Raw genomic sequence first — 17,204 nt, 5'->3', positions numbered from 1 at the left:
AATCGATTAAATTTTTTTCTAATGGAATTTTCCTCTTTCTTCTGCCATTAAAACAACCAGTTGCTTAGGAGCTGTTTTCTGACAGGATGGGGGTCAGGAAATTTTCATATAATTGGAGACTTCAATCGAAACAGGAGACCCGAAATGATAAGGTTGACAAACCCTGTTATAGATTATGCCTAACCGAAAACAATCACAGCCACATCATCCAAACAGACCAGGTGAAACCGGGCTTAGCTGCTAGTATATATATATAAATAAATGGAGTTTAATGCAGATGTAATTCAAATACTTTTACTTCCAACACATGTTTCGAGGATATTACTGATATTATTCCAAAGGAATAAAATGGTGTAAAACAATGTAATCTTCTCTTCAGGGAAGTGAAGAAATGAAACTCATCAATAAGACATTTTAATAGAAAATGAGGGATATGTATAGTGATTTACTGAACACTATTAATATTATTTGAAAAAACATATGATATAACGTCAGAGGTAGCCTATAGAAAGAGGAGGAATAAATTAAGGAAAAGTTAAATAAATAAGAAGTATATGACCATATGTATATTAAATAAAACCTTATAAATTAGGAAAATATCAGTGATATCTTCGAAACATGTGTCGGAGGTAAAAGTATTTGAATTACACATGCATTAAACTTCATTTATTTATTTATATATTACAAAAAAAAATTTCACGTAAACCCGAAGAAAGAGTTACAACCTCTTTACTTGTGTGATTTTTTGCTACCCTGGTAACTATTTATCTATTTTTTCCGTGTTAATTGTTAACAAGGGAAAAATACACACATCTATTTATATTTATATATATATACTGTCCCTGAAAAAAATTTTTTAATAAAGAGTGGAATTTCAGGGCTGGAACATATTTTATCATTGTCCTGTGAATCAAGGCTGAGCTGGAGCTAAGCAACAACCAACAACAACAACATAGCAGTAACAAGGATCAAAATAAAGTGAAATATTAGACTTAGATAAGATTATCTATCACAATTACTAACATTTAAACCAATTTAATGAGATCACAGCAAGGGGTCTCTGCTTATTTTGTCATAATTTCTGAAGAATGTGTCCAACTGATATTCACAATGGCTACACAGGGAGGAATTCTGTTTAAAATCTGTTCAAGAATATTCTCTATGGAATCTTAGTAACAACAAAAACAACAACAACAATCATATACAAAGTTATCACATATTTTCTTGCTGTCTCTTTTCCTATTGTTATACGTTCAATATGATTCTCAGAGATGTGAAGTAAACACCCAGGGGATAAAGACTGCACAATATATTTCATTCTACGGCTGTCAGTTACATTCAAAGAAGACTTAAGATTACATGATAAATGCTGATGAATAAAGTCAGAAAGCAATAATTAAAGAATATTCTCATCTCGGGAGGTTTCCTGCCAATTTTAGCTAAGTGCTTACATTAAAGAGATATACTGCATAATTCTGAAGATCTAACAGATTTTCTTTCCCTACCACTTCCATTGTTTACATAAATATTAGATTTGTAAAAATCCAGTGATGCACTACAGGTATTGAAATACGGTGTGTTGGATATTATAATGAGAAGTAAATTTGAAATTTGTACTATGGGAATAAAATGTAATATATTTAAATGACAGAATATTGTAACCGAATACCAAATTCTATTGTAATCTCTCTTTTCAGCGCCATGTGATCACTCCCAACCTCACTTCTAAAATGTGAGTAATTGATTTATGTCTACCACCCAAATAGGCTATGGTAGGATTTGAACTCAGAATGCAAAGGACGATAGCAAATACCTCAAAACATCCTGTCTGATACTTTAACAATTCTGCGACTTTGCTATCCTTACACTGGTACTTAATTTTATTGCTCAGGAAAGATGAAAGGCAAAGTGGACCTCAGTGGAATTTGAACTCAGAATGCAAAGGACCATAGCAAATACCTCAAAACATCCTGTCTGATACTTTAACAATTCTGAGACTTTGCTATCCTTATACTGGTACTTAATTTTATTGCTCAGGAAAGATGAAAGGCAAAGTGGACCTCAGTGGAATTTGAACTCAGAATGCCAAGGACCATAGCAAATACCTCAAAACATCCTGTCTGATACTTTAACAATTCTGCAACTTTGCTATCCTTACACTGGCACTTAATTTTATTGCTCAGGAAAGAGGAAAGGCAAAGTTGACCTCAGTGGAATTTGAACTCAGAATGCCAAGGACCATAGCAAATACCTCAAAACATCCTGTCTGATACTTTAACAATTCTGCAACTTTGCTATCCTTACACTGGTACTTAATTTTATTGCTCAGGAAAGATGAAAGGCAAAGTGGACCTCAGTGGAATTTGAACTCAGAATGCAAAGGACCATAGCAAATACCTCAAAACATCCTGTCTGATACTTTAACAATTCTGAGACTTTGCTATCCTTATACTGGTACTTAATTTTATTGCTCAGAAAGAGGAAAGGCAAAGTTGACCTCAGTGGAATTTGAACTCAGAATGCCAAGGACCATAGCAAATACCTCAAAACATCCTGTCTGATACTTTAACAATTCTGAGATTTTGCTATCCTTACACTGGCACTTAATTTTATTGCTCAGGAAAGATGAAAAGCAAAGTTGACCTCAGTGGAATTTGAACTCTGAATGTAAGGAGCCAAACAAAATGCTGCAACTCTGTAGAAAATACTTTAACACACTCTAACAGATCCAACACTAAAATGTAAGTTATTTAGTCCAGTGTCTTCCGTTTCTGTCACCTCTCTGTTTCTGTATCGTATTTATGAATCTAAGGGCAGCGAATAGAAGTACATTTGCCAGCAGTGGAAACAGTATGCTTTATTGAATGTAGGTCACTAGTTCAAATCCTAATGGGATCAACTTTGCCTATCATTCTGGAACTTATCAAACAATTACTCTAAAATACTGAAGTCAATTCAATTTACAATAGCTCTCCCAGTAAATATTGAACTTTTCATTTATTTTTTCCTTACATTTTTTTTTTCTTTTCTTTTCTGATATTGCAGTCAGATCCTTCCCTAATAAGCTACCCACCATTTCCCTAAAGTTCCAGAACAAAATAACTTCAATAGAAATATAGAACGTTTTACCAATAAAGTCAGAACCTACATTACTATTTTTTGATTTTTTTTTTCTTTTTAACTTCACAGACATCAAACAAAGACTAAAAACTCTTGCAGTTTTTTCAGCCTGCTCAGAAAGAGAGAAAGCTGACCAACACTACGTGACAACATCATAACAGACTGGTTATAAACATCTCAAAACTTATATTACACAGAAACCAGATTGATCTACTTCATGTTGAGACAATATAATTTATAAATGGGGTGAGTGGGATAAAAGGTGCTCTCCATCAAATTGGTTTCAAGTAACACCAACAGAAAGGAACTCTATTCAGTTCCATATTTTTTTTGTTTTTTCTTTGTTGTTTTTACTTGTTTATTTTTCTGTCACTTTTTTTTTTTATTTTTAGTAATTACAAGGAATTGATTCAAAAAAAAAAAGAACAATGATTGGTTTTAACAGAATTTCAAATATACCTGAAATGAAGACACTAATATATTTATCCACAAAGAACAAATTACACATTCCTTTTGACTGATTTCTTTTTAATATTAACAAATATTGCTGGTAAATCAATAAAGTCCAATATTTAGAGAGATCACACAAAACTTTGTAAGGCAAGAATACATTATTTTAACAGTATGACAATAATCATAACATCAATACTGGTAAATAATCACACAATAATATACTAAAGGAGCATTATTAATAGCCATAAAAATCTACGTAAACTATTCATTATTAACAGCAATGATTTCATTTTATCACAGTCTTTGGGGGTCTAATGGTTCTAACAACGTATAATCGCTGCAGGCAATGTTACTACATTAAATCTGCTTTCTACAAGAACTCGCTATGTAAAAGCCAAATCAAACAGACAAGATGTCAAACCTAGCATGTGCATGCACTGAACACAAACAAAATAGCCCTGCAGCAATCCACTTACCGACTGGGTTATCTTGTTCGCAAGTAACATCTGTGGAGGCATGGAAACAAAACATTGGAATGGTTTGAAACAAAAACAAAAAAAAAATGATAAAGAACCAACATCATCAATTTCAATTGTATAAGAAAATTATATATTTATATATATATATAAATATATATATACACATATATATACATATATATATACATACATATATATATATATATGTATATATATATGTATATATATATCAAGAAGAGTATCCATGCCATACTAGAATATTAATCATCATATAAGTGATAATCCACAGATTCATATTTCAATAACATTTTTTTGAAACAAGAGATAAGAATCCCTGCTAAAGCACAATACCAGCTTATAACTAGTTTATTAACACAAACCATCAAGTTTTTAAAAAACACACAAAATAAACAAATATTCTCATGCTAATTATACGATAGTGATATGACGCATAAACTCAACCAACGCTTGTTAAATAATATTTTACTTTGAACCTTCAGTTTTTGTCTTGCTAAACTCAATTGTGGTTTGTTTTTTTAACTTGAGAAAGGCCTTTTATTTCTCTTGGAATTTACCTTTGTTCCATATTATTGAGATGACATGAAGCACTATTCAGACTTCCTTTCCTTAGTTTAAGCATATATGAAAAAAACCTCGAAAGCAAGAATCTACTATCATATACATGTGTGTATATATATAATAATGAAACCAATGTAAATACATATTTTTTGGACCACTTCCTTCTGAAGCTAAGCCTTTGTACCTAAAATATAAAGGTTTTTTGCAAAACTTTTTGCATTGTTAGAAGCTTTCTTTATTTCCATTTTCTTTCATTTTCTACTTCTGTCCTACAATGCTTCAAGCAAACTACAATGGTCTTATATATATATATATACACACACACACACACACACATATATATATATATATATAGAGAGAGAGAGAGAGAGGGAGAGAGAGAGAGGGAGAGAGAGAGAGGGAGAGAGAGAGAATGAGCTATAAAAATCTAAAGTAAGCATGGTATAGATAGTTGGATAGTTGCCTGGTAGTGCTCACAGAAATCCAAAACTTAAACCATAACTTCTTCATCAGGAATGGGTTATGCCAAAATAAAAAGTTAGCTATAAGAATGATTTTCTTTTATGAGAATGACCAGGTATAGAAGCATAAAAGTCAAACAAACAATAACAGATCTAAGCAGCGGTTTATATAAAAAGTTGCATATACAATTAAATGATGTAATCAAGACTTATTTTTACAGCTGTTTCGGATAATCAATGTCTGGTTCTATAAACAATGCATATTCTGTAATGAAGTCCAATAATATTGAAAGTGCATGAACAGACATAGATTTTGAAAAACCCATAGATCAAAATCACAATATCCTCATCAGAAAACACTAATTATCAAAACAGCTGTAAAGACAAGTCTTGATTACATCACATAATTGTATATGCAACATTCCATATAATTAGATTCTTTACACCTGCTATTATTTGTCTGTGTTTTCTTTTTATATATATATATTAAGATAGATGACAGAAGAACTAATTCCAAGATATCTTAGTAAGCTTATGACTACAGTTTATTAGCTAGCAGCAAACTCATCTAAAATTGTTGTGATAACAAAAACAAATTGTGTCTAAAGAAGGAGAGTATCAGAAACTTTGCATCCATAATTGTTCAAGAGAAAAATTATAGCTAGTACCCATAACAGTTGGATAACAAAAGAAAAATTCTTAGACACAAAACTGACAAATGGAAAGAAAATTATATTTAGAGTAAATGAATAACAAAACATAAATAATAACCAAAATGATTAAATTTCAAGAAATTCTTTAATCCATTATAATTATAATTACATATGGTATACCCCTAGTGGAAATATTAGTCTGCATGTAAGAAATACTTATATCTCTCTTTTTTTCTATTGTTGAATGATTATTAACAATCAAGGGAGAAAAAAACAGACAGGAATGCCTTTTAAACTGTAAACTATTTCCTGTTTATAAGAAATGTCTAACTTCATAGAATGTTGAATTTAACTTGATTTATTTGTCACAAGATATGCCATGCTGATGATTTCAAATAAGGATGAAATAGTGCTTTACACGGCTACCAATGACTTGAACCTTTAAGAACTTTATAACATGTAGAAAAGCAATATTATTAGTAACTCTTTATACGTACATACGTAAGAACATATGTATGTATGTGTGTATGTATGTATGTATGTATGTATGTATGTATGTATGTATGTATGTATGTATATAAATTTCAAAGGTGAATGTAAACAGAAGCACAACAAGGAAAGAACAGAAAATTCACACACAAAACATGTATTATTGTTAAAGGTGTGAAACTGTAATGACTTTTTGGATGGTAACTGATGAGGAAAGAGCACATCCTTGTCTTGTGTGTGGACTTTCTGTTCATGCCTTGTCGTGCATCTGTTTAATTTTTGAAACCTATCATTCAATGTAACACCACACACCTATCTTTTCTTTGTCACTATGTGTGTGTGTATTATTTGGTAATCTTGATCAATTTGTAGAACACAATAAAAGACTAACTGAAGTTGAGAGTCTATACATTTACTATATACGGTATTCCTTGGATTAATGTGATAGCTTTTCACTTGAATCACATCCATCTAAGCAATGCTCAATTTAGTAATACATTTAAAGCCTAAAAGCCATGATTAAATAGTAATGATATTTATGCAAATTATATAACATATAATATATATAACATTAATATATATAACATATAATTAATATATTCACCCAACAGAGTGTATTGAGTACTCCTATTTTTATTTGTGATATTAAATTATTATAGTATATACGTGCACACAAAAATGTGTATATGAATGTGTGTATGTATATAATGTTATATTTTATTATATGATATTATATTACATTTTATACATATATGTAGAATGGTTGTTTATGTGTATGCATATGTGTATGTGTGTGCCTGTGTGTGCATGCATGCATGCAAGTGTATGCATGCATGCAAGTGTATGCATGTAAATATAGTTACTTTGCATACAGCTGTTGTCTGTCAGAAAGTACAACATAATATATACTAAAGTAATTTTTGTGTTTGCTTCATTTACATACATATATACATGTATATATGTATGTATGCATGTATGTATGCATTATATATATAGAGAGAGAGGAATAGAAAGGAGAGGTAGAGGAAGAGAAAGAAAGAGAGAAAGGAGGAAGAAAGGAGAGGAACAAAAAGAAAGAGAGATAGGGAGAGAAAATATCCTGATGATTTCAGTACCAAAAAGCAAGACCACTCCACCTAAATTTGACCACAGTATCAAAAAAATAGCTTTAACGCTACTTGAGAATATATAGACAAAACTCATACATAAGACATAACAAAAATTATAAGATTAACGAACATGTAAAACAAAGATCATGAAAATGTATATGAAACAAAAACTATAAAACATATATAATCATATATAATACATGCACTGTATATATAGTGTACTGTTCGTTTGTTGATGGGATCAATAAAAAAAGTAGTCAATCCATTAAGTATAAATCAATGAATACAGAAGTTATGTGAGCTACTTTAAGTTTCATGATTGGATAGTGCAGCAATAAAATAGGTTTGATTGCTCAATCCAGCAATCATTCAGCGTGAATGATTGACACAGTATTCTATACAAACCCATCCAATTACTACACTATCTAAATAAGAAACTTGAAGTTGCTCTTACATTTATTAAATGATAATATATATTATATATATTTGTATAAATTGTATGCATGTATTTTCTGTATTTAATGCTTTGCACTTTACCAGAATTTTTCAGCTAGGGTCAAGTAGAAAAACCACTCCAAACCTGGAGTTTCCCTGTAAATAAAATATGGACTATCTTGTAATGGCTTGGAGTCATAGAACATATAATAAGAAAGTTAAACCAAATGGTGATATTTTGAATGAATTTAATACACATATTTCAAATCATTTTGCAAGAAATATTTTGAAATGTCTTAACCATATATGTTATCTAACAGATAAATTCCTTTTCTCTCTTGCAAAAGGATCTGAAATGAAATCGAAAAGGATCTGAAATATTAAATGTATTCAAAATATCAATATATTTGACATGATCATTATTATTATTATTATTATTATTATTATTATTATTATTATTATTATGTGAGAGAGTAGTCCATGCCATCAAAGTGACACATTATTATTATTATTATTATTATTATATTATTATTATTATTATTATTATTATTATTATTATTATTATTATCATTAAGGCAGAGTGTTGGCAGAATTGATACCATGCTAAAAAAAATGGTTAGCAGCATTTTTTCTGTCTTTATGTTCTGAGTTCAAATGCCGTTGAAGTCAACTTTGCCTTTCATCTATTCAGGGTCGAAAAAATAAGTACCAGTTGAACACTAGAGTTGATTTAACCAACTTAGCCCCTCCCCACAAACCTGCTGGCTTGTGCCAAAATTTGAAACAACTATTATTATTATCATTATTATTATTATTATTATTATTATTATTATTTTATTATTATTATTATTATTATTAAGGTAGGGTGCTGGCAGAATCGTTAGTATGCTGAACGAAATGCTTACCAACATTTCATCTATATTTAGATTCTGAATCCAAATTCCACCAAAATTCATCCTTGCCTTTCATCCTTCCAGGGTCGATAAAATAACCACCAGTCGAACCCTGGGGGTTGATGCAATCATTTGACTGTGACCATGCTGGAGCACCGCCTTTAGTCGAGCAAATCGACCCCAGAACTTAGTCTTTGTAAGCCTAGTACTTATTCTATCAGTCTCTTTTGCTGAATCGCTAAGTTACGGGGACGTAAACACACCAGCATCAGTTGTCAAGTGATGTTGGGGGAACAAACAGACACACAAACATACACACACACACACACACACACACACACAGACATACACATATATATACATATACGATGGGCTTCTTTCAGTTTCCATCTAACCAGATCCACTCACAAGGCTTTGGTCAGCCCGAGGCTATAGTAGAAGACACTTGCCCAAGGTGCCACGCAGTGGAACTAAACCTGGAACCATGTGGTTCGTAAGCAAGCTACTTACCACACAGCCACTCCTATGCCTGTATTAGTCAATAAATTTTAAATGAACTGATGGGAGTTTGTGGTAACGAAGATGTAAAAGTTTACATTGATTGGTTATTTTATATGAGAACCAGATATAATTTAGAAGCTTTAATGTTTGGTTCATTAAAACTTTCTATATTTTTTTGCTTTCATCCATTTGTTTTTTTTTGTTTTGTTTTTTACTAATAATATTTAGTGTTAATTATGTTGTTAATTAAGAGTGAATATGAAGAGGGTGATGAACAAAAATGAATTATATCCATTCACACTCCAAGATTGAATTCTGCGCAAATAGATATGCTTTATCTTTCATTCTTTCAAAATCCATAAAATAAGGATATGTTAAATACTGGTCGATGAATTAAGTAAATTAAGTACCATTCAAGTACTGGGTTTGGTAAATAAAGTACCAGTTAAATACCAGAGTTGATAAATTGAGTACAAGACAATATAATCAATTGTTCCTTCACTGCAAATATATGACCTAAGTTAGAAATCAATAATGCCGTAAAATTAGTTATTCTATGATCTATTGGTGAATGGCGTAGTGGTTAAAGCATCGGTTTCACAATCATAAGGTAATGAGTTTGATTCGCTGACCAGGTTGTGTGTTGTGTTCTTGAGCAAGACACTTCATTTCACATTGCTCCAGTTCACTCAGCTGTAGAAATGTGTTGTGACATCACTGGTGTCAAGCTGTATCGGCCTTTGCCTTTCCCTTGGATAGCATCAGTGGCATGGAATGGCAAGGCTGGTATGCATGGGTGACTGCTGCTCTTCCATAAACAACCATGCCCAGACTTGTGCCTCGAAGGAAAACTTTCTAGGTGCAATCCCATGGTCATTCATTTACTCTTTTACTCTTTTACTCTTTTACCATATGATCCATTAAACTTTTGTTACTACATTTCTCTCAAAATACAGCACCTTTGTTGCAATTAACTTTTAAAATTATGCTAAATTTATTAAACTAATTTATCATTAAGCTGGTGCTTGAAACAAATTAACATGAAAATAGCTGGAACAGCTCTCCGGCTTACCAGCTCCAGTCACACTATCTAACCCTACGGTTCTCAACCATTTTTTTTATCTAAGGGCCCACACAGCAAAATAGTAAATTGGGGATCCACATTAGTATTTTAAGGGTCCCTGAAAAAATGTTGCTTTAGATTTATGTATTGGTATGTATTGCATGAAACAGCTTGGTTCCTTTCTGAAACATTTCACATAGTTCAACCTACACAAGTGAATGTGTGAAAAACAAAATAGGGATTTTGAAAGAGGATTCTATAAAACTTTTAAACATCAAATGGTTATAGGGGTCCACCAGAATATAATAATAATCAAATTTTTTTCAGGGGCCTTTAAAATACTAATGTGGATCCCCGATTTACTATTTTGCTGTGTGGGCCCCCAAAGATCTTATATGGGCTCTCAGGGGCCATATGGACCCCAGTTCAGAACCACTGGTTTAACCCATGCCAACATGGAAAACAAACATGGTCTAGGGTTCAGTCCTGCTGTATATGGTACCTTGGGCAATGTCTTCAACTAGAGCTTGAGCCAACCAAAGCTTTGTGAATGGATTTGGTAGATGGAAACTGAAAGGGGAGAGGGGGAGGGGGAATAGAGGTAGGGGAGGGGAGGAAGAGATGAGGGGGAGGGGAGGAAGAGATGAGGGGGAGGGGAGGAAGAGATGAGGGGGTGGGGAAGGAGGAGGAGGGGGAGAACTCCATCCTACCTAACTCAAAAAGAAGCTTCACTAACTGACAACACTAAATACTGGCTTCTGGAAAGATCTTTTTTTCTTTTCTCTCTTGCAATGGGACAGATAATGAAACGAAAGTTTACAGATAAATTTTAGAGATTGAAAAAAAAAATGTAAAATGAATCAGCTTTAAAATATATTGTATTACATATAACGAAGTTTTCCAAAAATCATTCGTTTATATTTTTATTCTTATTTTTTATTTTTCTTAGTCATAAGCCTGACAAAATTAATTAACCATACACTTTCTTAAAAACTAAAACTTTCTATTTTGTTTGAACTATGTGAACTAGTTAAAGAAATTATCATACTGAAACTTCCAAACTAACAACCAGTCTGTGTTTTTTTTGTTTTTTTGCTGCTAATCTACATTAAGATGGTTTGAGGAAATTAGACACAAACAAGTGTGTTTCTGTTGCAGCAAAACTAGCCTCATATATCAAAATTAATTTGGCTTCAGAGCTAATCATTCAACTCAATGAATACTTATTACTCACATTGAAAGCAATAATGAAAGATTAGATACAGGACAAAATGCAAATGAGGTTAGTGATTATGAGAAAAGTGATATTCATTGCAAGTGTTTAGATTTGTTATGCTAAAAGTGTGAGTCACTATGTTCAAGAGACATGGCAATAGAATTTATTTCAGTGATTGAGTGAGTTGACCCTTTAGCATCCAGATTCCTCTGTCAAGTGTAATGCTTATTTATCCACATCATCATCATCATCATTGCTTAATGTCCACTTTCCATGCTAGCATGGGTTGGATGATTTGACCAAGGTCTGGCGAACCAGATGGCTGCACCAGACTCCAATCTGATCTGGCAGAGTTTCTACAGTTGGATGCCCTTCCTAACGCCAACCACTTCAAGAGTGTAGTGGGTACTTTTTACATGCCACCGGCACGAGGGCCAGTCAGGAGGTACTAGCAACGGCCACGCTCAAATGGTGCTTTTTATGTGCCACCTGCACAGGAGCCAGTCCAGCGGCACTGGCAACGACCGCGCTCAAATGTTTTTTCACGTGCCACCAACACAAGTGCTAGTAAGGTGACGCAGGTAACGATCACACTCGAATGGTGTTTTTAACGTGCCATCAGCACGGAGGCCAGCTTGTTGCTCTGGCAACGATCTCATTCATATGGTACTCTTAGCACTCCACTAGCACGAATGCCAGTCATCGAATTTGATTTCATGCATTATCTTGTAGCTTTGAGATTTAGATGATGTAGTTATTTATTTCTAGAATGCTATTGTAGAGTAAATGCCAAAGGCTGGATCTGGGTAGTTTGAACATGAAGTAGGTAGAATATTTGGGCTGGATGCTGGTTTAAATGCTAAAGGTTTAATCTGTAACCCAGCCTAACAACACTAGATGGCCCTTGGGTGTTTTAGGGAAGTCCACTCTGGTGCTCAGATGAGACTGACCTATGCATTCTGTCACCTTTGGAGTTGCTTTTGGCCATGACTGGAGACCAGAATTTGCATGAAAGTGTGTATTTTCCAAGCATTCATCTGGACCGCCCTTCTCTATGGGCGTGAATCCTGACCTGTGAGAGCTGGAGATCTCTGGGAACTTGGTTGAATTCTGCATGTTTGCCCATTGGACTTCATTTCAAATCCCAAAATGTGACAATACTGCTACATCAGCTCTCTGCAACAAGCTCAACTCACAAGACATCTAAAGTGGCTTAGCCGTACTCTCCGTCAGCCTCTGGGGGTATTTCATATACAAGGCAACACTGATATCAACAATGACAATGATGATGATGGTGAAGATGACAATGATAATGATGAGGACAATGATGTTGATGGCAATGATGATTGAATCTGTATTTCAGTTTTATTATAATCATTTTGTCTACAATATTGTTATTGTAATTGTTGCTGTTAGTGTTGCTGTTGTTGTTGTTGTTGGTGGTGGTGGCGGCGGTGGCGGTGGCGGCAGCAGTGGTAGTGGCAGTGGTGGTGGTGGTGGTGGTGGTGACGGTGGTAGTGGTGGTAGCGGTGGTGGTGGCGATTGTGGTGGAGGTGGTGGTGATTATAGTGTCCTTGGGGGGAGTCTGCCTGGATGGAGTAGACCTATAATCAAAATCATGTTACAGCCAAGATCATTCTATCAAATTTTTTTTTTCGTGGGGTTTTTAAGTTTTCTTTTAGGTACGGCTTATCTAAGACTACATTATTCAATTGTGTCTCTTCTTATTAAGATGGTAGGTTGTGGTTAAAGAAAGATTTGGTTGCTATTTCTCACAGGCAAAGCAACATTGTAGAGATTCCTCTCATTGCCTTGAGACAAACATTCTAAATCTAGAGTTTAAATAAGACCAATAGCTAGATATAGATGAATAAAATACCATTAAATACCAGCCAAAGATAAGATAAAACTAATTATATACCATTCTTTAAAAAAAAAAATGTTTATCAACAAATAAAAGAAGAAATGTTTTCTTCATCAATTAACCAAAACTGAATTCTTGAATGAGATGCGATAACAATCTTGATTCATATATTGATGGTTCTTTTGCTTCAGAAAATACTACATTAATTAACTAGGCATTCAATTAAACAGAAATAATGACATTCTATCCAAACTATGTTAAAAATATATGTAAAATGTATAATGTGAAAAACCTATCTATTAAGCCAATAGGCACAGGTGTGGTGGCGCGGCTAAGACGTTTGGTTCTAATCTAAATTATATGGTTTTGGTTTCCATTTAACAGTGTATTACTTTACGAAAGTGTCTTCTGCTCTAACCCCAGGATAATCAAAACCTTGTGGGTGGATTTGGTAGACAGAAACTGAAAGAAGTCTGTTTATGATATCATCATTATTTTTATGTCCATTTTGTCATGCTTGTATGTATCAAACAGAGGTTAAGTTAAGTTAATTTTTTGGCTCAAAAAGCAAAAAGCAAGGCCATGTAGGGGGACATGGAGTTATGTACAGGGTGGTGTTCATGCAAAGAGTTCAGGCCATTTGTGGTCAGGGGAGACTTTGAACCGAGCGGTCGTCAGCATCTTCACTATCTCGTCCGGCAGCTTATTCCACAGATCCGCAACCCGGACGGAGAAAGCCCCTCTCCTTCGATTGAGATGAAATCGATGCAGATAGAGCTTTTCAGAGTGACCCCGCAGCCAACGCTCTGGAGCAGGAGTGAAGAACTGAAGCAGGTTTTCTATGGTTAGATGCCCTTTCTGTTGTTAACCCTCACCTGTTTCCCAGCAAGGTAAATTTTTCCCCTTGGCCAGACAGTGTTTTTTTCAGAATGGTGGATATGAATGATGCCGCTTGTATGACAGTGATACTCATTTACAGCTACTATGTGATGTCAAATCAAGGGGACAAATACATACAAACACACACACACATACACACAAATCTTTTATCTTTTATCTTGCTTCTGTCATTAAACTGTGACCATGCTGGAGCACTACCTTTAAGAATTTTTTTAGTCAAATAAATCAACCCCAGCACTTATTTCTTTATTTAAGACTGATATTCATTCTACCGATCTCTTTTGCTGAACTGCTAAGTTACAGAGACAAAAACACACCAACACCAGTTGTCAAGCAATGGAGGGGATAAACATAGGCACAAAGATACACACACACACACATATATATATATATCTTTGTGCCTATGTTTATCCCCTCCATTGCATATATATGTGTGTGTGTGTGTATAAATATATATATATATTCATACATCATCATCATGGTCATTGTCCTTATCGTCGTGATGATGATGATAGTGGTTGTCATCGCCATCATTGTCGTCATCGTTGTCACTGTTATCATCATTGTGGTCATCATCGTCATCATCATCATCATGGTCATTGTCCTCACCGTTGTGGTGATGATGATGATGATGATGATGATGATGATGATGACGATGGTGGTGGTGGCAGTGGTCGTCATTGTCATCGTCGTTGTCATTGTTATTATCATTGTGGTCATTGTCAACATCTTGGTGGTGGTGGTGGTGGTGGGGCTATGGTGGTGGCGGCAGCGGTGGCGGCAGCGGTGGCGGCAGCGGTGGCAGCAGCGGTGGCGGCAGCGGCGGCGGCAGCGGCGGCAGCGGTGGCAGCAGCGGTGGCGGTGGCACCAGCAGCTGCAGTGGTGGTGGTGATAAAACATTGGTTTTCATTGGACAAAAACCCCAAGTGCAAAGGAAACTAATCCAAGAAATGCTCCATTTATTCCAGTACTTAGATGCCTGTATGTAGGCCAATGACTGAAATGGTAGGTTCTATATTCCTCACAGCAATTCTATTTATCTAATTCTTCAAAGGACTCTCTTCAAATTTTCTTTGCCATTTAAATTACATGATGAAAGCAACGTCTGCCATAGCGACAGAAAACTTAAAATCTATCAGAGACATAACAAGAAATTGTCTATAAATTTCATGTAAGCACAATACCTATACTAATGAACTATTCTTAATACCAACACTAACGAACCATTCTGTAAAGCTGAATTTTGATAAGCCTAAATATATTATCATTCTAAGAAAAAAAAAATTTATTGAGTAACGGATAAATTCAATTTTGCTCTTAAATATTAAAAAAAAAAGAGAGAATTTTATATTCTACTTATTGTTTATTTCAGACCATCCTTCAGATTTACTTATAAGCAGGTGTGACAGTGTGGTAAGAAGCTTGCTTCCCAACCTCATAGTCCTAGGTTCAGTCCCACTGTGTGGCACCTTGGGCAAGTGTCTTCTACTAGGAGGGAGGAGAGGGGAGGAGGGGGAGGAGGCCTCCATCCTACCTAATCACTTTGTGATGATGATGATGATGATGATGGTGATGGTAGTGGTGGTGGTGGTGGTGGTGGTGGTGGTTGTGGTGGTGGTGGTGGTGGTGGTGGTGGTGGTGGTTTCAAATTTTGGCACAAGGCCACCAATTTCAGGGAAGGGGATAAATCTATTACATCAACTTGTGTTCAACTGGTACTTGTCTTATCTACCCCCAAAAGGGATGAAAAACAAAGCTAACCACAGCAGAATTTGAACTCAGAACATGAAGGCGGATGAAATGCCACTAAGCATTTTGCCTGGTATGCTAATGATTCTGCCAGCACACCACCTTAATAATGATGACGATGATAACAACAACAACAACAACAACAATAATAATCCTTTCAACTATAGGCGCAAGGTCTGAGCTTCTTAAGGGAGGAGACTAGTCAATTACATTGAGCCCAGTAGACAACTGGTACTTATTTTATCAACCTCCAAAACAAAAAATACTTTGGTGGAAATTGAACTCAGATCATAAAGACAGATGAAATACCACTAAGCGCTTTGTCCAGAGTACAAACAACTCTGCCTGCTTGCCACCTTAATAATAGTAATGGCTTCAAAATTGAATGATGATGATAATAATAATAATAATAATAATAATAATAATAATAATAATAATAATACCATATGATAACAGAGTAGATACCAAGGAGATTGAGGAAAAATTGAGATCTATTATGATCTAGCTAGAGACAGAAAGATATTGGAAATGAGACTCACATTGTTGACCTGCAGAAAAGAATCCTAAAAAAAGATTCCTCAGATTTGTTGAGGAGACTTTTTGTCACCAAACCATAAGATAACATATCCTGCTAATTAAATTAGGACATAATAGCTTTGGCATGATGATAATCTTTTCTTTATTAGCCACGAGGGCTGAAAGGCATACAGAAAAATATGAAATGTTCTCTACAGGGTTTACAAAGACAATGTGTACAGCATAACATATAAGCTTTACAAAGACAAGGGAAGTGGGTTTAAGACATTAAAGAATATATAAATGAACAAAATTAAGATTTTAAAAGCACAATAATTTACACTGAAATAAATAAAGAAAAAGATGATAACACACAGAAATTAAAAACATGATATAATTAAAAAGAAATAAAACATGAAAATATTATTGACCAGGTCATGTTAGAGGACAGTACATCTGCCTTTTAGTTAATTTGTTTAGTGTATGTCATCTTATGCAACCAAAAGCACCAGTAAGCATTTTTTTTCAACCAGATATGTTTGAAGACATCAAGTTGTTTTTTCTAATTAGCTATAGTGCCTTTCTTAGGTTTTTCTCACAACCAATCTCTTGCATGCTAGATATATTCTAAACCTAACTGCATTTGTGTTATTTTTATTTCTTAAGAAAGTTCCTGACACCACAGATGCATAATTTTGTTAAATTTGGTAATCTGTTTAATTGT

At 34.3% G+C, this 17,204-nt stretch overlaps 1 protein-coding gene across 2 annotated transcripts in view; it reads right to left on the bottom strand.

Moving 5' to 3' along the window:
- The window catches only part of LOC115217930 (arrestin domain-containing protein 3), a 152,567-nt gene that overhangs the window by 66,517 nt on the left and 68,846 nt on the right, over positions 1 to 17,204 (bottom strand). Inside the window, exon 3 of one of the 2 annotated variants that reach the window (XM_036508022.1) lies at positions 4,050 to 4,079. The exons of the other annotated variant lie outside the window; for it this stretch is intronic. Within the exon in view, the coding sequence (XP_036363915.1) occupies positions 4,050 to 4,079 (30 nt within the window). The remainder of the gene's footprint in view (positions 1 to 4,049; positions 4,080 to 17,204) is intronic. 2 annotated transcript variants of the gene reach the window in all.

The sequence above is a fragment of the Octopus sinensis genome, linkage group LG12 (assembly GCF_006345805.1).
Source record: "Octopus sinensis linkage group LG12, ASM634580v1, whole genome shotgun sequence".
Taxonomy (NCBI): Eukaryota; Metazoa; Mollusca; class Cephalopoda; order Octopoda; family Octopodidae; genus Octopus; species Octopus sinensis.
The sequence above is the reverse complement of the archived record's forward strand: the minus strand, read 5'-3'. Positions and strand labels throughout refer to the sequence as shown.